Source organism: Corvus cornix, chromosome 15 (genome assembly GCF_000738735.6).
Source record: "Corvus cornix cornix isolate S_Up_H32 chromosome 15, ASM73873v5, whole genome shotgun sequence".
In the NCBI taxonomy this organism is placed as follows: domain Eukaryota; kingdom Metazoa; phylum Chordata; class Aves; order Passeriformes; family Corvidae; genus Corvus; species Corvus cornix.
The window spans coordinates 1,207,665-1,230,072 of NC_046345.1; the positions used below are offsets into that span (position 1 = coordinate 1,207,665).

At 46.2% G+C, this 22,408-nt stretch overlaps 1 protein-coding gene across 2 annotated transcripts in view; it reads right to left on the minus strand.

Moving 5' to 3' along the window:
* The window catches only part of TMEM132C (transmembrane protein 132C), a 190,735-nt gene that overhangs the window by 69,973 nt on the left and 98,354 nt on the right, over positions 1 to 22,408 (minus strand). For both annotated transcript variants that reach the window (XM_039560938.1, XM_039560939.1), the window contains exon 3: positions 13,416 to 13,562. In XM_039560938.1, the coding sequence (XP_039416872.1) occupies positions 13,416 to 13,562 (147 nt within the window). The remainder of the gene's footprint in view (positions 1 to 13,415; positions 13,563 to 22,408) is intronic.

Consider the following 22,408-nt stretch of genomic DNA (forward strand, 5'->3'; position numbering starts at 1 on the left):
TTGGATTCCCTTTGAAGAGCAGTAATTTCAACACTTTCTTTTAAAATTTAAGTTACAGCTACTTAGCAAAGAGAGAATGACTGCTGACATATTTTTCCTGCATCTAATAATCTCTTTCTTTCACTTAAACTACTTTTTTCCCTGTAGAGAACTATTATCATTGAGCTACTTGGAGTGTGACAATAATTGAGATGTTTTGGCTATTGGAGTCAGAAGCATTAAGATTTTAAAAAGAGCAGTACAGAGACACGGAAGACAGAAATTGGAATGCCCACATCATCTACACTTGATTTTAATGAGAGACAGAAAACTTTTAAAGGCTCAGGAGAGGTTTGGTCCAGACAAGCATCTCTTCACTTCCATCCTACTCACAAAGTCCTTCTGCTGCTCCCAGCACCCCTGCCAAGCCTGAGCACTTGGTGACCCAGCTAATTAGCCCCCTGCTTCTTGTTTTTCTTCAGATCCTCGCTGCTGAGCCAAGGGACACCGGCTCTGGTGGCCCAGTGCAGAGCTCAGTGCTAACCTGCACGGCCTCTGAGGGAATCACCAGGGCATGGGTGAGCTCAGAAAAGCCCTGGGATAGGGAGCCCCAGCTCTGCCCTCAGCGTTCAGTGCGTGTTTGCGCTGTGAGCAACAGGGGCAGGCTGCAGCCAAGGCTCCTGTGAGCTCCCATAACCAGAGCTCCAGGGCTGCTGCTCCTCGTGATCCCTCACAATCACTCCATAACCAGAGCTCCAGAGCTGCTGCTCCTCGTGATCCCTCACAATCACTCCATAACCAGAGCTCCAGAGCTGCTGCTCCTTGTGATCCCTCACAATCACTCCATAACCAGAGCTCCAGAGCTGCTGCTCCTCATCCTTGATCCCCACAATCACTCGTGCTCATCCTGTCCTCCCAGGGTGTCTCCAGCAGGATTTTGGCTGCCAGTCTCTGGTAAGAAAACCAGCAGCACTGACCCACAGAGAAGGTGGAAACAAAAAGGTTCCTCCAAGGGGTGCAATTGTGCTTTGTATGTGTGAAATGAGGGAGCTGCTGTTGGGAAGGGAGGTGGAGCTGTCCCCAGGGGAGCACAGGCCAGGCTGGGGTCCTACAGAAAGGAGCTGGGGGCTACAATCACCAAAAAGCTCTTGAACTTCAGGGGTGCAAACCTTGGCACTCCAGTGCCTTGGAAAATTCCATCTTTCCCTGCTTAAGGTGAAGAACCAGCAGCATCTATAAAACTGAGGGGTTTACGCACTCTCCTGATCTGATTTCAGCGATATCTGGAACAGGTCTAATAAAATAGCTAAAGAGAGTACGAGCTGCTAACAATTAGTGACTAATTACACGTGTAGATGCTTAAATAGCAGCATTTCCAAATCTTGGAGCGTACATACTGTAAATCTTTCATGTAAAGGATTTGCAGAGAAAGGAATCCTCAAACCCTCTTTAACATCTTCAGTGGAACAAAAGATCTTTCTGTACACTCTCTGACATTACTCAGGAAACAGCAAATTATCTGATTCAATTGGCTCATGAGTAAAATAGCACGCAGCAATTAACTCCTTAGAAACCAAATCCCCCTTTGAGAGGATTTATTATATAAAAAAAATTTAAATACATAGTAAAATAAGAAATGCAAGAATTTAGAACTAAGCACAGTCAAATGTAAGAAAATACAAGAAAAAACCTAAGATGGAAAAGAAAAATAGTCTTAAATACAAGAAAAAATTCTCATGCAGGGCTACTCAGAGCTACTCAGCAGTCATTAACATTACAAAGGGATGAAGTCTCCAACAATCTAAGTAATCTGAACAGATAAGTTACCCACCACAGTCCACAAAAGACGTGGCTTCAAAGTAGGCAGGATTAATGGTCTTGCTTCCTGGCAAAATGAAGTCATGCTTGTGTACTTGTGAATAATTTTCCAGCAGGCAGGAACAGCTATAATAGAGCCTGATAAATACTTCAGTCAGCTGCTTACTCCACATAAGCTGGGGTTTATCTTGAGAGTGTCACTGAAATTGAGACTCTGTCTCTCACACGTACACGGGGGACTGAAAACTGGAAACACAGGAAAGATGGCAAATAATAACAAATAGAAATAATTTAGTGCACTTTGGGGGTTAAAGCATCTCTCCATCCCATGTGTGGGTGATGCCCCAACTCTGGGGCCTGGAAGGACTCTCTTGCTCATGCACATCCCCGCTGTGCTCTTGCTCCAGGGTCAAGAGTGTGTGACCTGAATTAAAGATATATATTCACACAAACACAGAAATGTTAAAGCTAATGGACATTCTTCCCTAGACCTCACTGAACGCTGAATCGAGCTCCAAATTCAGAACCTGGTTATTTCTTTGTCCTGAGAGCTGGGTCTTAACTCCTGTTGCCAATTACAGACACATCTCTTCAAAACCAGTTGTCGAGGTCAAAGCAAAGCCAGTGAAATCAGGAATCCTCTGGGAGCAGATGGTGGTGAAGAGTTCATACTTTTCCAACATTTAAAAAGTCAGAGCCTATTTATGCACAACACGTAAAAGCCACTTGCCCTCGAGTGTCCTGGGTTTGCTCTAAATGCAAGCTGCTCTATGACTCTGGGTATCTTGTGGGATATTTTTTGTTTAATAAACCCACATGATGAATTAATGTGTGATCCACAGTGAACCACAACAAATCTCTGATGATTTGCATCACTGAGGGACGTGGTAATTATATCATGTTTGATGACTCTGTGTTTCATCTCACCTCAGCAACTCTACCAGCCCCACAAATACTGCAGAGAACAGGAGAAGCTGCCTGTCAAAATAATTAACACAGCTTTGATTAACAGAAGATGGCAACAATCCCCTTCTTGGGTGGTTCTGGGAGTTTCTGGACAATTCTGAGTGGTCAAGTCCCCTGCACTTACTGTGACATTTCCAGGTTAACTTTTCCAGGAGTTCTGTTGGGAATTTACCCTGCATTTAAACAATGTTTATCTGTAATGTACAGGGGTTTTACAGCTGGTGAGGAAATCACAGCAGGCGTAACCAAACTGTGGAACTGCCCACATACAGACAGCCAAACATACATACAGCAACGAAGAGATTCAGCTTTTAAATATTCCTTCCCAGTCTCATTAAATCTCTGGACATTTCTCAAGATAAAAATTGACAAATAGCATCTCCAAGTGGAGAGCCTCACCATGCTCCTGCACTTTCTCAGACATGACAAAAACGCCACAGGAAATGATAATCACATGCAATTAAAGCCTCCAAACCTAAGTGAACAATTGCTAAACTAAGCAGAGAGACTCTGCTACTTTGGGGATTGTCAGTGGTACTTGCTGAGCTCTGATTTGGCTGAAATCTTGTTCTAGTGGAGTACTGCATCCAGATCACACACATCACAGATTTCTTTTGCTCAGTACATTCCAGTGAATGAATTCCATGCCACACAGACACTGTGACCTACTCTGGGTAAGAGAACAGATGCAAACACTGAAATTCTCCTTAGCTGGCCCATCAGTGATGCTTTGGTTGACAGGGCACCTCGCTTTCCAAACCATCTGATGGCACTGCCAAACATGCCAGTCTCATTAAAAATAGTTGAAATAGGGATGAATTCAGTGTCTGAATTCATCACTTGAGTACTCTGGCAGTCATTATTGAATTTCTACCAGTGTGATTACAAAGAGTGCGAGCTCTGTCCATTAATCTGCAGCATGGAAGCCAAAAATCAATGGGGTGCTACTTCAAACTCCTTTTTGTAATAATTACCATCATGTATGAAGGTGTACACATGGGAGGGGAGGGTGCAAGCTGTTGTCACAGCCCTGGATGGGAGAGATTACCTCGTTTTCTGAGCTGTACATCAGAGAGCAGAAAGGAGAGAAGAGTCAAAATTTGTTCTAAACTTGGGGTGAAATTCAGTCTGCAAAGGAAATTTTGCCATTTGCTTCAATGAAGCTGAGGTTTCTTCCCTGGAAACTTAACTGGGACTGAAATTCCTGGCAAGCCATCAGGAATTCAGCATTGATCGATCCAAAAGCCTCTCTACAACAAACATCTTGGTTTTCTTTAATAAACTCAGTTCCCCATGAAATTACTGGCATGTTGGTAAAGCAGTAACAACAAAGCTGTAGAAGTTTTTTGTGAATGACTGTGGGACAAACCCCTCTACGTTGTTCCAGTGGACATGGACTGATTCAATCTAGTCCTTGACACTCCTCATCCTGAGCCTCCCAAGCAACAGGGACACATCACAGATTTTTCCAAGAAAAAGTATTGAATTACCTTGCTTAAGGAAAAAGTGCATCAAAAAACATTAGCAACTCTTGTATAACACTGCTACTCCCATTTGTTTTTTCATCCCTAATTTTGAAAGCACTACAAAAGGATGTGCTTACAGATCTTAATGCTCCATAACATCTACTCAAAGAAACAGGAGTCCAGGGACTTATTTAGCCAGGATTTGACCTTTTTTGGGGCATTCACAGACATTTACCACCTTTCAAAAGAGCAGTCAGGCTCTATCTTGCTAAGCTTTCAGGAAATGTAGAGAATCCTCCAAACACTTCCTATGTCCCCTCCAAGCCACCAATCCATGAACAAACCCCAGCTCAGAGCAGGTGATTTGTACAAGCCCTTGACACAGTGCAACACAAGTCCAACACTGATTTACACTTAAGGGACTGTGGCTGTACAGCTCTGAAAATAAAAGGCTGCCTTTTAAAATGTCAGTATTTGCTGGTATTCACCATGAAGCGACAGTGAAAAAACCTGAGATCTTCTGTCATTCCCAGAACGTGAAATACCAGAGGTCTCCCTGCAGCCTGAGCTGCAGATAAGTTATGATCTGCAAATGATGACTTACAGAAGCCAATAGAATAACTCCTCTTTCAAGGGTGAGTTGTGTGGAGAACAGCAATGATCTCTGATACAAGACAGCTCTTTAAACTACAGGAGTTGCTTTTTCTATAACAGGCAGAGATTTTTACTTCCTAAGCTTGTAAAAGGTCATGTATTATCCCTGCTTTACTGTGTAAAACGTGCAGGGCGAGCTGAATGGAATCCATCCTCAGAGAATGTGAGAAGCCCTGGGTTTTGCTGAGTTGTGTTCTGTCCAGCTTGAATTCCATGAACTGTTGTGTCTGCTAACAGTGCTCCCAGGCTGGGAGCGTTTGCAGAGCAGTAATGCTGCTGCTTCCTGCACTCTGAGGCACTGCTAATGGGGCCTGCTCCCAGTTATGCAACAAATTCCCATTATCTCTGCGTCAGCCTACAAAGGATCCATTCAAGTATTTGCAGGCAGAGACAGGGAACTAACCAGATAAGGGATGTGATAATTTGTTATTGTGTTTGTCATGTGCTGGGACCCTGCTGCACAATCAATGAACCTCCTGCCTGCTCCAGCAGAGGGACAGCAGGTGGATGGAGACAGACAGGAGTGCATGGAACACAAAAAAGCCCTGGAGAGCGGCAGGACAAGAGCCCAGCAGTTCCCAACACCTTTCTACAGAGATAACTGGAGAGGAGAGGAGCAAGGTTTTCTATGCCTGAGATGTGAGAGCCTCAGAGCAGCAAACACACCTGGACTGATGCACCAACCCCACCTGACAGATCAGGCCCTCAAACTGTGCCATGTTTGACCATCCCCTGCTGCAGGTGTACAAGGAACGGACTGAGCTCCGCACGAGGGGCAGCTGGGAACACAACTTAATGATCTGAAGCAAAAGGGCAGGCAGGAATGGGGGCTGCAGGGACGGCTCTGCTGCCAGCGGGGAGCAGGAGAGCACCAGCAGCACATCCCCAAATCCTCCCCGTCAGCACTTGCCAACTGGTTTTCTTAACAGCCTTGCTTAACTTGTAAGATTACAACAAAGACTTAACATTTATGTAATAATTTTCCACCTGTTTCACAGAGCAGTCCACATTACTATGTAACAAGAAATAGAGATTTTTTTTTTTATCTGTACTTTAAATAGGCAGTAACACATCAAACCGAAGTAACTTTGACTGGAAGAGTATATCTCAGCCAGTGCAGAAACAAATGGTTCAGCTGTCTAATATATTGTGTTTTGTGTAAGGAATGTAAAGGTTTCAGATTGATGGTGATACTTCACCACTGTTAGTTGGTCAGCTGTGACTGATCTGACAGAGACACTGGATGGAAAAAGTATTTAAAATCATCTAATTGTCTTTTATTATATTGTAGTCAGCTTTCTAGAGGTCTCTCCTCACCAGTTTTAAGTGTCTTTAGCTCAGAGGAGTTTTGTTATTACAAAATTCCTCAAGCAGCAATGGCACAGAGGGTTTACATGCGTAAGAAACATATTTCAATTTGCTTCGCCGAATACTAACAAAGTTCTTATTCACTTTATTCTTGAAAGGTTTGGCTTTTGGCACTTTTTCCTAAATTTGCTCCATTCTTTATTGCCTGACTGATTTATTTCCTCTGCTGTGAAAGTTACAGAGGGAAGCAGAGTTGCTTGGCAGCGTGATGTGGTACTGCTGAACTCAGCTGTTTGTGGCTTTCAGCAGATGTTTCTGCTTCAAAGGCAGGGTGAGAAAAAATACACACGCACAGATTCCTCCTCCCCAGTTCTGCATCTTTTGTCTCTTATCTTCCACTGCCTCCAAATCACAAGGAAGGCTCCATTACAATAGCTGCTAAACCATCCAAACAGTGGCACACAAAAGTAAGAGCTGACCTTGCCCCAAAGGAGATTTAAAGTGCAAAGAGAAAAGGAGCAGAAGTGTCAGCCCACAAATACGCTGCATCAGGAGAAGATTCTGGTGGATAACTTCACTGTGAATTACAGGTTATTACAATGGGGATTGCTGTGTGCAAGGGGCCAGAACGCAGCAGTGTGGGGCAGAAGATGCCAGTGGGACGGGCAGCCTTTCCTCCTGCATATTCCAGGAGTGCTTCAAAACACGTTCCCAAGCCTAAGTGAAAGCTGAAAAGCAGACTCTGTGTTTGCAGGTCGCTCTTGAGAAATGATTACCTTGTCAGAGAGCCAGAAAATCCTCTCACCCTGGACATCAGGAGTTAGCAGTTATTACTGAACCTGTCTGTCAACCTGGAACGACTGGAAAGCTGTTGTCCCATTATTCCATGATTGCACATCTATTCTGTTTGTGTGGGTTCTTCTCTATTTACATTCTAATGAAATAAAACAATATATCCAACCTGCCTGGAAAGCAAGGAAGGCACTGGCTGCAGCTTTCTCAGCAAGGCTGGGTTACTGCAGGCTTTGACTGAGCCTCCAGCACTTGGTTTTGATAAGTACATAAAAAGCTTTTCCAAACTATACAAATTTGCTGTGCAAACAAATTTAATGCTTTCATTTGGGCAAGAAATATGTGAAGAATGACCTTTCTCTTGGAGCTTCAGCCCTTTTGCTTCCCAACAGACCCAGGAACTCCAAAGGAGATTAAAAAAAAAAAAAAAAAAAAATTATTGCAACTGGAAGTTCTGTAGAGATCATGGGTAGATCTCTTTAACGCATTTTTTTATCTCATCTCTACTTTCTACTTTCTACTCATCTCTAATTTCTTCTCTTAGATAAAAAACTTATGGGCATGCCTTACTCCTTGGCTAATACTATTTTAAGTTATCTATAAAGATTAATGTAGTAGTTTTTGAATGGTGAGGACTAAGTCTAACAGAGGTTCTGTCGAAATCCAACAAGAAAATTCCTTTCAACAGCACCTAACAACTGGCCTTCAACCTCACATGAGATTACAACCCCCTGCTTTGAATTTCCAACAGAAGAGAGACTGTTGCGAAATACCTGATCAGGAAGAAAACACTTCTCCGTTATTATCCTGCCCACCACTTGTGCAGAGGCAGTTTGTTTTCTCAGCCAGGCTGTTGGAGAGGAGGGACTGCTGCTGCTGAGCAGCAGAGCACGGTCTGTGTTGGATGCAGGGTCTGCTCTGACGGCGCTGCCGGGTTTTGGCAGGGCCAGTGCTCCGGCCCTGCACGGGGCAGCTGCTGCAGGAGCACCACCCAGACCTGTGCTGCTGCCATGACAATTGCTACTTATCTCAAATGGTATCTTTCTGAACTTGCAGTCCTGCAAGGAGTGAGAAGAAGGGGTCCTTTGGGCTCTGTAAGGGTCCTTGTCCACGAGGGCTCCCATGGAATTCACTTCTCCGTAAGGTGAGCGAGGGCTGCCCAGTAACCCAGAGCCACTCAGGATGCACAAGGTTCATTCAACAGGCTGCCCTGATCCCACAGCCACACAGGGCACAGGCAGCTCTAGGAAACAAATACTCCCTCCCAAGACGGTCTGTGCAGACACTCCCTGAGACACTGCAGCAGCCAGAGACAACGGAGCAGCCGCCTCCTTCCCGCAGCAGCTATTCCTGAGAGACACCAGAGACATCCTTTGTATCCTCCCTCCCGGCTCAGGGCTTCAATAAACACTCCTGACATTCAAAGCAGCGAAACAGGAGCCATATGAAAGGCTCCTTTGGGAAGCCACCTTCCAACCCCAGTCCTCTGTGCCCTAGAAAAGATACTGCTCCTCGGCACAGCTGGCTGAGCCTCATCCGTATGTGCAGATGTCCAGCGTGGCTCCGGCACCTCCGCTGCACACTGGAGACATCTGTGCCCTCATCTGACCTGGAGCGGGCATCCTAACAAAGAGAAACCTCACAGGGCAAGGACAGCAGGCAAAGAGAAGTTATTTGGGAAATCAGATGAGAAAGCAGGGAGGGAAGGGATCTTTATGGCAGCAGGGAAAGGCTCAGCTCTAACTCCTGATGCAGTTATGGACACCACACACACTCCCACGTGCCACTGGGAGCAGACAGATGCACAGCACAAGAATGACTCACGCTGGAAGCTCCCAGGGTTGCACCAGTAATTTACCAGCAGCCTAAAAGGCTGCACTGGAATTTGCACAATGCTCCAAACAAAAGGCCAGAATCACGGACTTGGTGAGGATGGGAGACTTTTAATTAAGGTCACTGAGTCCAACCATTCACCCAGCACTGCCAAGTCCACACCACACCACATCCCCAAGCACCACATCCACTTGTCTTTCAAATACCTCCTGGGACACCTTCCCTGGGCAGCCTGCTCCAGTGCCTAACAACCTTTCAGTGGTGAATTTTTTCCTCATGTCCAATCTAAACCTCCCATGGTGCAATTTGAGGCATCTCCTCTTGCCCTACCTGAGCACTCAACTGGCTCACGTTCAGCCAGCTGCCAACCAACACCCCTGGGCCCTTTTCCCAACCTTTCCTTGAATTATGGAGGCTTCATTCGGCTCAACTGAGGGCATTTAGTAGCTCAGCCTTCTCCTCATCCTTTGTCATGGTGTTTCTCCCCACATCCAGTGAAGAATGGAGATTCTCCTGAGCTCTCCTTCGGCTCATATATCTACATATAATGCCTGCTCAGATGTGCATTTCCCCGTAAATGAATGGAAATTGTTTCTGTTTCTGGGTTTAATGGTCTAAGACACCCATTGCTGGTGTCTTCCTCCCAAAGTATCTCCACAGTTTGTACAGCTCAGTCCCTGCACACACAGATGTGACCTCCTGAAGACGTGTACAACTTCCCAAGCACCTACAGCACTGGCATGTGCCATCTCAGCTCTGCTCTTGCCTCGATTATCAGTCAAAAGGATAAACAACTGGCATGAAAAAATCCTGACCCACAAGCACTAAACCTCTGAATCCTTGTGAGAATCGTGCTCTCTGCTCAGGCTGCAAGGTTTTGAGGTCAGCAGACACCACTGCCACTCTGCTGAGCTCTGCAAACCACTCTGACCCAAAACTGCCAGGGCAGGATGACCCAGATTCTGAAATAATTAATAACACCTACCCTGCTCATAATGTGTGACTACTCTTGTCTGTTCCCATGCTGGGTGCAGACTGGCTGTGTTCTGGTACAGGCAGACACACTCCACATGGCTCACACTTTTTCAAGCCTGACTCACATTGTACATACACATTTTCCTTTTATTTTTCAATCACAAGAGAATTCATTTCACCGACATCCCTCGGCAGCATATGGTGCTACCAGACAGGGGAGGGATCTGCAGTGGCTTTGTTGCTTTCCTCCACATCCTGATGATACAAAACACAGCCTCCTAATATCATTACTGTTTCCAGTGATGCCCAGACGGTGTGAACAGATAGCCACAGCAACCCCAATCCAACAGAACGTGCGCACATGTGGCGAGAGGGAAGAAGTGATTGTGACACGGCCTGAAACACAAACACAACATCTGGAAGCACTCTTCCCGAGCCTGCCTCTTTATCAGACAGATGGCTGCAGAGCCATAAGCCCACAGGCCTCTCCAAAAGTTCAAGGCCAAGAGGATAAAGTGCTACATCACAGCAGTTTTCCATTATGTCAGTTTTTTTCTAAATCTCTCTGTTCCCTGCACTCAGTTCCTCTGCCTGGCTGACAGAAACCCAAAGTGCTGGGTGACTCCATTCCCCCACATACAAAGTGCCAGTCCAGGGCCAGAAATGTCGGCCCGAGAGCAGACTGAGGGCAGCTTGTTCCAGGGCACTCCCAGGTTTGCAGGAGCAAGAGGAGTTAGGCCTAGATCAGACCCAGTTCTGAGTTCCTGAGACTGCAGTTACAGGATGCTCTGGTGCTTTGGCTTTGGCAGAGAAGCCAGCCTAAGAAATTCCCCTTACCCTCCTTGCTCCCACCCTTCACCTTTCTCATCCCCACAGCTGACAGCAAGGCAGCAGGTGGAGGTTTGCTATATTAGAAGAAAACCCCAAATAAATGACAGAAATCGCCCTTGCTCTGCCTTGGGACAGCTCTCCTCCCCTGTGGTGCAAACCCAGAATAAACTACACAGCAGACAGGAGCCCTTCTGCTGGGGCTGTTCTCAGGTCAGTGTGGTACCTCAGAAACCAACACGAGCCTTAGGCTGGAACCAAACAGAGGCAATCCTGAGATATGGAACCGGTTCCAGTAGTAACCAAAAATATCCTTTTGTCTACCCCGAGCACACACATCAAACTTCCAGAAGCAGAGACAACAAAGGCAAACAAGCAAGCAAGCAGTTATCTAAGGCTTGTTTTCACTAATCAACACTGTTGTTATCCTCATCAATAGCTACTTGAATCTCAGCAGAAATTGCATTATGAGGCACACAAACATTGCTGATTTCAAGCTGTTTGCAGTTACTTGCTATAGTTACAAAGCCTTTTTGAATAAATCTGAGCTAAGATCTGGCTCCTGGCTTCAGCACCACAAAGTATTTCTTAAAAAAGTAAAGAAGCATGACCCACTTAAATTCTCAAAAAGTAATGGTAAACAATTACTGATGTGATGTATCTAAAATACCTCTTGTGTTCTATTATTTATATAGAAAGGGTGTTAGGTGCTGTTGCACACAGACTCACACTGCTTGTTTCAAAGTGCTTACAATGTGATTATATCCATACACTAATGACAGAGAAATGTGTAAGAAAGGAAAAGCAACATGGAAACAAAAATGAGTATTTTTATTGAGTCTGGGCACGTGTTTCTAGGGGTATGAAGGGGAAAGAGGGCAATGGCTCTCCATGGTGCAGCAGGGAGGTTCCTGAGCACACACAGTGGAAAGCTCCTTCTACTACACAAATTAACCAGTATTATCTCTGAGCTGGCTGAGTTTGCTGCAGGGAGGATGAGCCAGTGCTGGTGCTGGAACTCCAGAACTGCACCTCACACCCACACTGACCTCGGTACAGAACTGCACATCCCCTCCACGGACTGCACTGCTGAACCAGCCTGGAAGAGCTGGTGGCAGCGCAGGAAGATCCCATTAGGGACATGCAGTTCTCCACCAAATTAAATTACCTTAATAGAGTACTAGTGCTCCGTGCAGAGGGCTCCAAGTGACACTCAGAATCTCAGTAACGCCCACTACACCGTGTGCTTTCCCTCCAGGATCTCTGTACACACCCCCAGGCGTCCCTACCCAGCTCTTCCCCGTACACCAACATTTCTCTCAAACCAAGGCTCATCACGCTTTCAGAAGACAGCAACTATTTACGTACACAAATGAGAGAGGCATTAATCAAAACACTGGGTTTTATTTGCATAATTAGTGCCAGAAATATTTTTATGGGTTAATTAGACTTCATGCAAATTGGATTGAGGAGATTTAATGTGGGGTTTGATAACCTGACTATTACGGTTCTGCAGTTGCAAATCTGCTCAGAGCTACATGCTGTTCTAAAGCTGTGTCCTCTCTTTCAAACTGGTTTAGTTTTTTCTCCTGGCAGCCTCAAATGATATATTTTTCCTTTCCTTTTACCAGTCCCAAGGTGGGTTGACCCTGGTTGGATGCCTGGTGCCCACTAAAGCAGCTCCATCTTTCCCCTCCTCAGCTGGACAGGGAGAAATAACAGAATGAAAGGCTCAGGGTTGAGATAAAGACAGGGAGAGATCAGTCACCAAGTGGAAACACACTGAATCAGACAATCAGCTCATCAGGAGCTGCTCATGCAAGAGGAATTTCTAAACTTTACACATGTCCAATATTTGGGCACAGAATACAAAAGTTAAAATCTGCTCAGCTTCTCTGTGCCTGAAGGAGTTGTACAAAGCAATAACCAACCCAGCATCCACCAAAGATTTCATGGTGCTCTTCAAAGAGCCCAGGTTTGGGGCTAACAATAATCACAGAGCTGGGAAAGCATTCTTTGGATCTCTACAGTGGGAAATTCTCTGCATGGACTAATGTACAGCAGTGCTGTGAGAATTCATTAAGACAAAGCCTGGGAGGAGCAAAATAATTTCCACTGAAAATACACAACTTTACTGTGCACCATGGAAGACAATCCTGCTTATGCAGAAAGCCCTGCTTTTGTGCTGTGGAACAGCCAGACTAAGTCCCTAAAAACACAGCAAACAGGGAGGCAGGCACTGGCAGCCCAGTTCATCCCAGTGCTGGCCACAGGGCTTTGCCTCAGACACTCACCAGCAGGTCAAAGGAACCTCCAGCTCAGGAAGAAGCAACCGTTTGCTAAAGTGAATTCTTCTGTATCGCACACGAGACACTGGGAGGTTTGAATTACCCCGTACAGGGGCTCACTGCAGAAGAATTCACTGCTTGCTTGATGAACCAGCCACAGAGGCGGTGATACATTCAGAGAAACAAGGTCAAAACTATCAACCCAAAAAACTAAAGATTCAGTAAAACCCTTTGAAATTAAGAATATTCATATTCCTACCAAAATGACACCACCCTCCGCCCCCAGTGCAGGTCTATTCTATTAATTTGTTTCATTTGAACTGATGAATTTTATTACCCGTTGTAGATCAGCAGATGGTACCACAGTTAACATGAGTGGCTCCAGATATCCAGGCTACAGCTTTAATAGCTGTGAGCAGTGGGACTACAAGCCTTAAGTCTTTCAAGCACTGAACGGTATCATGGACATAAATGAGTTTAATGTGCTGAAGAAGACGAGGTCTCATACCTGTTCCTTGAACTTGGGGCTATCCTCTGACAAATAACTGTAGTGGTTGAGTGCTTCCCACCATTGCCCACCTCTTGTTGCACGTCCCACTGCCGGGGGTCACTTGTCTTTGCACCGAGAATGTTCACACCTTTCTTCACCTTTGCCCTGTTGGAAAGAGCAGTCATAAAAGGTTTACAAGACTCATTCAGGACTGGGATCTTTGAATGCAGCTCAGGCATGGGAATCTCAGTAGATGGGTTTCAAGGTAAGCATTAGATGCACTTCTAATCCATCAGTAAATAAGAGAGTGATACCACGAATGCAGACCTATGGCAACATCACATTTCTCGGGCACGGCCTTTTGTTCTGCCAACAGCAGGCTGGAGTTAGCATTCAAACTGAACCTGTAGGAAAACCCGCACTCAAGGTTCTTTCCTCTGTTCAGGCAATATTTTGTTTCCAAAGAGAAGCTTGTCCCGACACAGGAGAGTCTGGAATGTTTGTCTGTATCGAGACAAAGTTGTGCCTCATCACTGCCCAGAGGCATGCTCCACAGGAGGATTTTTAGTAACCTGCTTTATTCTAGATTATGTTATTCTAGGTATCAGTGGACTGCTGCTCCTCTGCCTGATAATTTCCTCTTTACTACAGATTCCCAAGGACATTTCTGTTTGAAATCTCCAGCCTGGAGAGAATAGAGCTGTTGGTTAAGACAAGACTTTGTAACCCAGAGATGTTCTTACAGGATGCAGATTTCTGCCACTCTTAGTTGTTATGCCCTGTGGAAAAGCCAACTGTATTTATCTAGTGATGCTAATAACATCAGGAACAACTGCATGGAAGGTTAATTACAGAACACTTGCTAATTAAAGAGCGTTTGTACAAAGAATTCCCAGCAAAGGCGTTATTTGGGTGCGGAATGTTTAACTGCTGATCCTCAGCTGTATCACAAAGCACCAGGAATGGGGAAGATAAAGTTATGCAGCCTTTCTCTTCTGAAGACAGTGAGGGACAAAGGGATGATGAGTGTGTGGGGAGGAGGATGCACTCAGGGGTTCCCAGCCCTGTGAGTGGCTGGGCCTCACCCTCAGACGAAGAAGGGCAAGGGCTGCTGGACTCCACACCACCAGCGTGGCCACCACAGCCTCTCCCAGCAGGGACTGGCTTCACCACAGCACAGAGGCTAAATTTACAATCACAGCTTTCTAAAATACTTTTACAACACAAAATGTTCGTTACTGAGCAGAAATCATCCTCTAGCAAGATGTTGGTATCTTGTTGACATTTATGAGGACTTGGCACCTACGTTTCTTTAAAAAACTGGTCTTTTTGCATCTTCAGCCAATAAAACACTCAAAAGCTGTTGTTAGGAATGACTGAGAGTACTTGTCTTCTTGCAGTTTTCCAACAAAACACAATTAATTTAAGGCATTGAAAAAGAAAAGGGTTTTTTTTTTCTTCTCAGTAAAAAAGCATAAATGATTAATTCTCTCATTTGCAACATGAAACACCACGGAGCTTTACAGACTCCTGCCTTGCTCTAGTAAAAGTAGCCTGATGAATCTCTAGTGCCTTCAGCTGAATTACTCAGAAACGAAAACAGGAAAGGCAAAGGAAGAATCAAATTTGTTCCTGAAGGTTCATTAAAGCTTTAGGTCCCATTAAGTTTTCCAGTATATTGCAGTTCAAATAAATGAACAATAAATTAATGTTTCAGTACTTATAAAACACTCCTGCCAATCTTGAAGCTGTGTAAATCCAGCAGCATGTCTATGGCAATCTGTATTTTAGGAGATGTTTGGATGTATTTTAGGACACTGCAATTTAGCAACTGGAGGGAAGTTAAAAACTCATCAAAGTTTATACTTTGTTCAGCTTTCCTTGAGACAGGCTCTGAAATGACAAAACACCACTCAAAATGAGGTTCCCCTGTTTGGAATTTCAACAGAATTACAACTCTTGTCAGCAGCTGCAAATTGGTCTTTCCACCATGAAGCTTGACACAGTCAATACCTGGGCTCCTGTTAATTAGGATGGACATTGTGTATGGCCAAGGTTAGTGGTCATACACACTGCCAGAGGATGAGAGACCACGGCTACAATGCCATTTTGTTAATTAACTACAGGATGGGGCATTAAGTTGAGTGGTTTTCACATATGCCATTATATAAAGCCCATTAAAAAAAAATTCCATCCCAGGGTAAAGTAGGTTATGTTTAGTGAGAAAAATCAATGTTGTGATTGCACTTAGGACTGGAATTAGGGTATGAACACCCAGAAGATTGAACTTCCGAAATAAATATGCAGAAGCACAATTTGCAACTCTCCCTCTAAAAAGGGCATTGAGTTTTACATAACAAGGTCAATGGAGGAATCAGAGTTAAGTCAGACAGAACTGAGCCCTGCACACTTCCAAATGCAATCTGTATGCATATGCTACAAATATTTTCACTTCAATTTTTATTTACTTGGTGTTTGAGTGCTAGCAAGGAAAAGTCTATTTAATTACTTACCAAAGATTTGTTGACCTTGTTGTATGCTTGTGATTAAATGTTCATTTTTTTAAATCAATAGCGCCAACTTCATACATAAAAATTTGTAAGTTATACTACCTCAATAAACCCCGAGACCGAGGACCTGGAGGCCAAATGATTTGACAGTTTCCTGTATTTACCCTCCTCATCTCACAGTATTTACACATTTACCACGTTTACTTAAGGTTGGAGAGTAGGGTGACAATAAATGGAGAGGACAAACAGCTGAAGTTCTCCAAGTTTCCTCAGTGTGGGGTTCCCCACTGCAATTGGAAAGTTCTTTGCTATTTCTGCTTATCCACAAGTTGTCCTCACATAGGGGCGTTTCTCACAGCTCCATGACCTGCAAGCATCCACCAGCCATAACTTGTCAGTGTGGACTTCCACCCAAAGCGGAGCCAAAATCTTCCTCTCCAACGTTATTCTGAACAACCATCTGGGAGTGTCACTAAATTGCCCAAAACTAAATAAGCACAAAACCTGAGGGCAGCAGCTCCGTTATTTGAGGGCGATTGTCTGTGTGCTGGAAGTTAGGCACAGCCTTTGATCTCCTGACAAAAGCAAAGCTTGAATGGAAAGATGGAGCAGAGCCCATCCTTAGGAACAGCACAGAACACCAGAGGTCAGCTCTCTCACCGGGTAAAGGACTCTGTCTGGATGGTGTTCCAAGCTCTCTGAACACATGGCAGCCAGAGCACTGGAAGATTTTCTTACTTGAACTTCTGAGGTTATTAATTCACAGCACGGGAATCTCTGCCTCAGCTTTGTCTCAAAATAACTGTCTCTTTAAATCTCTCAAATGGAGAATTAAAAGATTTTGCTGGCATGCAGAGCAAGCAGCATCTCAAAGCCATTACAGAGAGTCTCCAGCAGCTTACCTAGGAATCATTACTTAATTTGTGTCGAGACCAAGTAAAAAGCATTTATTTACCCACACAATCACACAGCAAATGTGCAATTTCCAAGCAAATACTTAATTTTCAACTTGAAGCTGTCAGTTATATACAAAGATTTCCATTTAGCACCTCACCTTCCTAACATGTCAAACCTAGAAATGATGCCTCTAATTAATGCATTCTGATCAACTGTAGATGAAAATCCAACTATTCCATTTCACTGTCCTCAAATTACAAGAAATGTCAGCAGTATTTAGACATAATACTGTACAACTATTAAAGACAGCAACCAAAAGGCAACTGAATCAGCAACAGCCAGAGCTGAAGATGTGACTTATGATTTAAGGAGCTCAAATTATAGCTTCCTATTTAAATTTAAATTGTAATCTTGCAAAACTGCGATGGCCACGGAAGGGTTCTGCTACCTGCAGCAGTGCTATAGAGAGGGCAGGCCGCTGAGTGCTCCCAACAGCTCTTCCCGTGTATGATTTTGCTGATGTGTGCTAATGCTAGAGAGCATCACCCCTTTTATTCCAGAGGAATCCCCACTCAGAATGCGGATCCCAGCGGAGCTGCTTTGCCTGGGTGTGCTGTGCTACAGACAAGGACCTGCAGAGGAAGGCTCTGAGGCTCCAGGCAGGCTGACAGCACGGGAAGCCGTGCAGGTCCCTGGCTGCGCAGGTCCCTGGCTCCCTTAAGCCTGGCACTAATGCCAGCTAGCTCACGGGCACGCTGAGCTGGCAGCATGCATCAGAGGATGGCTGAGCTGTGGCTCAGTGCAAGGTCGGGGAAGCAGCAGTGCCTGGGAATGCAGAAGTGATGGCTGGAGGGGGGAACAGGGCCCTACCCTCAGCAGCAGCAGGTACCCCTCACCTGGGGACAAACTGCACTCCAGCAAAGGTTTACACAGCAGCTTGGGCAGGCAGGGCTGCACTAAGGAAAGAACAGCTAAATCTGTACTAAATTCCTACCATCAGTGAGCTTCACCAAATCTGGAATACTTTTCCAGACTCTAAGCCTTCTGTTTCCTGTTAGGCTGTTTGTTTTCCGTGGGTTATTCCCAGCCCTGCGCCTCCTGTGCTCCCGAAAAATGCCACGCTGTTCCCTTGTGTCCTTTGATCGGGGAGCAGCCTGGCTGCAGGGCAGGGAGCAGTCTTGGAGCAGTCTCCTCAGCTCACATCTGCTGCCCACGCTGCTGTGCCGGAGCCTTTTCCCTCTCAAGGACTCCAAACACAAACATCAGGGGCAGCTGCAGCTCGGCGTGAGCGGGGCCGGACTCCTGTCCGAGGCTGTCCGTGGCCACGCCAGCCGGGCCAGGGCACCGCTGCCTCCCCAGAGGATGCTCCTGCTCCATCCTCCGCGGTAAATCCTCGGCTCCTCGCAGCTGCCAGGTTGGAGTTTCAGCTTAACAAATGCTGACCCCTTTTGGTCAGTCTTCTCCGGAGCCTCGGTGCTTCTCCACACTCTTTGCTAACCCTCCCTTAGCTGCCCAGACTAACAGAAGCCCTTGACTTTCCCGGCTGTAAAGGTCACACTGTAAGAAATTCCTTTATGGTGACTCTGCTGAAACCCAAGGAAGCTCTCCTGGTGGCTTGTTTCTGGACTGCACGTTACAATAAGTCTCAAAACTCCATTTCAGCTTCTTCCTGCCATGATTTACGTTCACTCCTCTCCTCCTTTGTTCCCAGAGTAAATCAGGAGATTAAAGCCAGCTGCAGGAACCCATAAAACCCAGGCAAGAGACTGACCATAGTAACTAAGCAAGATTTGTTTTATTAAGTAAGTATTTTTCCTTTCATCTTTCTGTATGAAATGAGTTGCTAGATCTCACTGCAGCTCCGAAGGAACGGGACACATCTGCCTGCAGAACATTACTCGTTAAAAGCTGGGAAGCCAGAAGTGGAACAGAAGATGAGCTGGTTAGCTGTGTCAGCCTTTCAAATGTGATCCTTTAATTTGCAAAACACACGGACAGAGTAAGTGTGATTGAGTAGCTGTGGCTCAGTTTAGGGAATATGGGGATCAGGAATCAGCTCCAGCTTCCTGCTGGGCTCCACACAGGATCCCTGTCTGATCCACCCCACTCTAGCAAGCAGATGTCCACCAGTGCTCTCTGTGGCCACCTCTTCCTACAGAAATTTTCATTTACAAGCCACGAGCCCAGGTAAGCAGGAGAAGAGAGCCCTGTCTCAACTGCAGAATTTAGATACTAAAGTGATTAGGAAATACATTACTGCTAATAGCAGCCTTTCAGATTTGGTCCCCACTCAGAAGCTACTCCAAAGGGCCATCCATGCAAGAATCATCAGTAAAAGAAAAGACCCTGATGTTCAGAGCACCCTCTCTCCTTCAGGCACTTCTCTCTCATGGTGTATCCAAAAAAGGCCCTCAGGAAACCACTTTTGCAGAAAAAGAGTAAACAGCCTTTAAAATGTCAGAACAGCTGAACTCCAGGTATGCAGTTCTTGCTCTTCGCTCCTTACAATTTTCCTTTCACTTCCCATAGACCAGAATGTAGGTCTATTTGAAATGACTTTGGAAAAAAATAACACGTCAGAACAAATGGAAATATTTCACTTTGGAAATGCAGTAATAAAATCCTTTAAGAATCTCCAAACCAGAATGCTTAAGCTTCTTGAATATAGGGAGCAGCTGAGGCAGATTTCACTATTTCTGAAACCTCCTCTATCAGACAAATTGGACTAAATTCAGCTTCCCCAAAACTGCGCATTTTGGTGACTTCAATGTCCATCAATATTATACAAATTCACCCCATTGCCAGTGAGGAGTCCTGGGATCTAAAACAGCTCAAGGGCTTATCTTTTGTAGTGTTTCTTACATAACTGAAATTCCCTGAGACCCCTGGAAAATCAGCTGTCTTCTATTTCAATAGGAATAGGAATCCCTTAGGAAGCTTTGAAGGGCTCAGCTGCAAGGCACGAGGTGGATGCTATCAGCTGTATTTTAGACTTTGTTTTTTCCATAAAAGAAATCCAATGTATTTTGGGATCTTCCAGTGCTTTGATATCTGTGGTTAACTCTGTGTTAACATTACCAGTCCTCTTGAGGATTCAGGTATCCCATCAGTGAGTTTTAAAAGAAAAGCAAAAAGAGGTGCTTTCTGTGAAGTTTGGATAACCCTGCTCAAGGCACAGTCCATCACTGACCCTCCTAGTAGATCTCATGGCAAAATTGCTTTCTCCAGCACCGAATTTTAATAGCACTTCTTAAGGGGCTAGGAAAGGCAGGGGGAATCCAAAAAAAATCTATCAATAGAAGCAGGATGGAACTACACAACACAGAGAATCTGGATTTGTCTCCCAAGCTGCGAGGAAACCTAATCTGAATTTACAACCTGCTAACATTCTGCCTGCAGCAAAGACAAACACTGTAAACTCCTGACGTTCCCAGCAGCTGTCACTGAGCTGCTGCTGCACTTAGCTCAGCTCCTCCTGCTTCCAGAGAAACACCCACTGCAGCCCAGGGGCTCCCAGCCCCACTGCAGCCCAGGGGCTCCCAGCCCCACTGCAGCCCAGGGGCTCAGCCCCACTGCAGCCAGGGGCTCCCAGCCCACTGCAGCCCCAGGGGCTCAGCCCCCACTGCAGCCCAGGGGCGCTCCCAGCCCACTGCAGCCCAGGGGCTCCAGCCCCACTGCAGCCCAGGGGCTCCCCAGCCCCACTGCAGCCAGGGCTCAGCCCCACTGCAGCCCAGGGGGCGGCTCCCAGCCCACTGCAGCCCAGGGGCTCCAGCCCACTGCAGCCCAGGGGCTCAGCCCCACTGCGCCAGGGGCGGCTCCCAGCGACTGGCTCCCAGGGGCTCAGCCACTGCAGCCCAGGGGCTCTCAGCCCCACTGCAGCCCAGGACGGCTCCCAGCCCCACTGCCAGCCCAGGGGCTCAGCCCCACTGCAGCCCAGGGGCTCCAGCCCACTGCAGCCCAGGGGCAGCCCACTGCCCAGGGCTCAGCCCACTGCAGCCCAGGGCAGCTCCCAGCCCCACTGCAGCCCAGGGGCTCTCAGCCCACTGCAGCCCAGGGGCAGCTCCCAGCCCACTGCAGCCCAGGGGCTCTCAGCCCCACTGCAGCCCAGGGGCGGCTCTCAGCCCCACTGCAGCCCAGGGGCTCTCAGCCCCACTGCAGCCCAGGGCCTCAGCCCCACTGCAGCCCAGGGGCTCCCAGCCCCACTGCAGCCCAGGGGCTCAGCCCCACTGCAGCCCAGGGGCAGCTCCCAGCCCCACTGCAGCCCAGGGGCTCAGCCCCACTGCTCCGGGGAGCATCCAGACCCGGGGCAGGCTCAGGACCTATGGAGCTCTTGCAGTGCTGCCTCAAGTTCTCCTTCCCTCTGCCCTGACCGATTGCTTTTCTGGGGCCACTCAGGCGGCAAAACCACTGATACTGAGCTCAAATTATCCGAGCAGCAGCAAGGCAGGAGACAAGATGGGCTGAGGTAGGAGAAAGCAAAATCAGGCACCAAATAGCTCCAGTTCAACACACACCTTTCCTTTCTTCGTTCCCCAACCCACAGCCCCAAGAACTCCTTTGGACGTAGCAGTTGTCACCAAATCCCACAATTTTACATGAAGTATTGCAGGGTTAGATATTTACAGGGTTTTTAAGCCTCAGCTCCCAGAACCATTGGGAATGAATTCTCACAGTTATTAAGAAATGAGGAAGAAGGAAAACTAAAAGCAGAAGAGTAAGTTTTTTTCAATAACACAAATCCCTTCTTTTCCCTTTTTGCAACACTTGAGCCTGGCACCTCAGAATAGAAAACCCCATTCCTATTAGGAAGGATAGAGTTCCCCTCTTGATAAACACTGTCTCAGGATGGCACAGAAAGTTCTCCTTCTCAGAATTTACAATGTGCACATTAATCAGAGGGTTTGCTGATTATATTCTCACATGTAATTTGAGACAGGGGACAAGGCCATCATGTTCAGGGTCTTTTCACTGCCCTGTACCTGTTACTCATGGAACCAGCAAATAACCTGGGTTCACAAGAAATGCAAGGGAATTACAGAGAAGACCAAAGTCTTACAGTGCCTGAGAGGTGTTTGCAGCAGTGCTTTAAAGCCTCTGTTCTCATCCCAAGCACTCGAGATGCTTGACCTTAGCTGACACGGGGACAGTCTGAGTTTGCAGTTCTCCAATGACTTATTCACCCTTTCCATTTCCTTAAAGCTGAGTGAGTAGCAAAGCTCTTTTCTAATTTGAAACTTAAACAAACTAATGGGTACGAGTGACAGATCCATCTCAGGGACTCTGCAAGGAATGAAAAAGTTGATGCATAATCACATCCAGGTAAAATCCCTGGAAAGTCTTTGCTGTGGGATCAGTGTCTGGATGAACACTCATTTATGAATTCATCACATGGGGAGACACTGGAGACCCTGCTGTCTGCTTTGCTGTCACAAAGTAAGCTGGAATAAGCATCTTTCTCACACCAACACATGCCTGCTGAGAAAGGCAGAAGAGACAGAGATGGGTGTTGTGTAAACAAAAATCCCACCAGGGTGAATCCAGAGCACAGATTCAGCTGCACATGCTAAATACAAGCTCAGTGCCTCCATGGATCTATTTTACAGG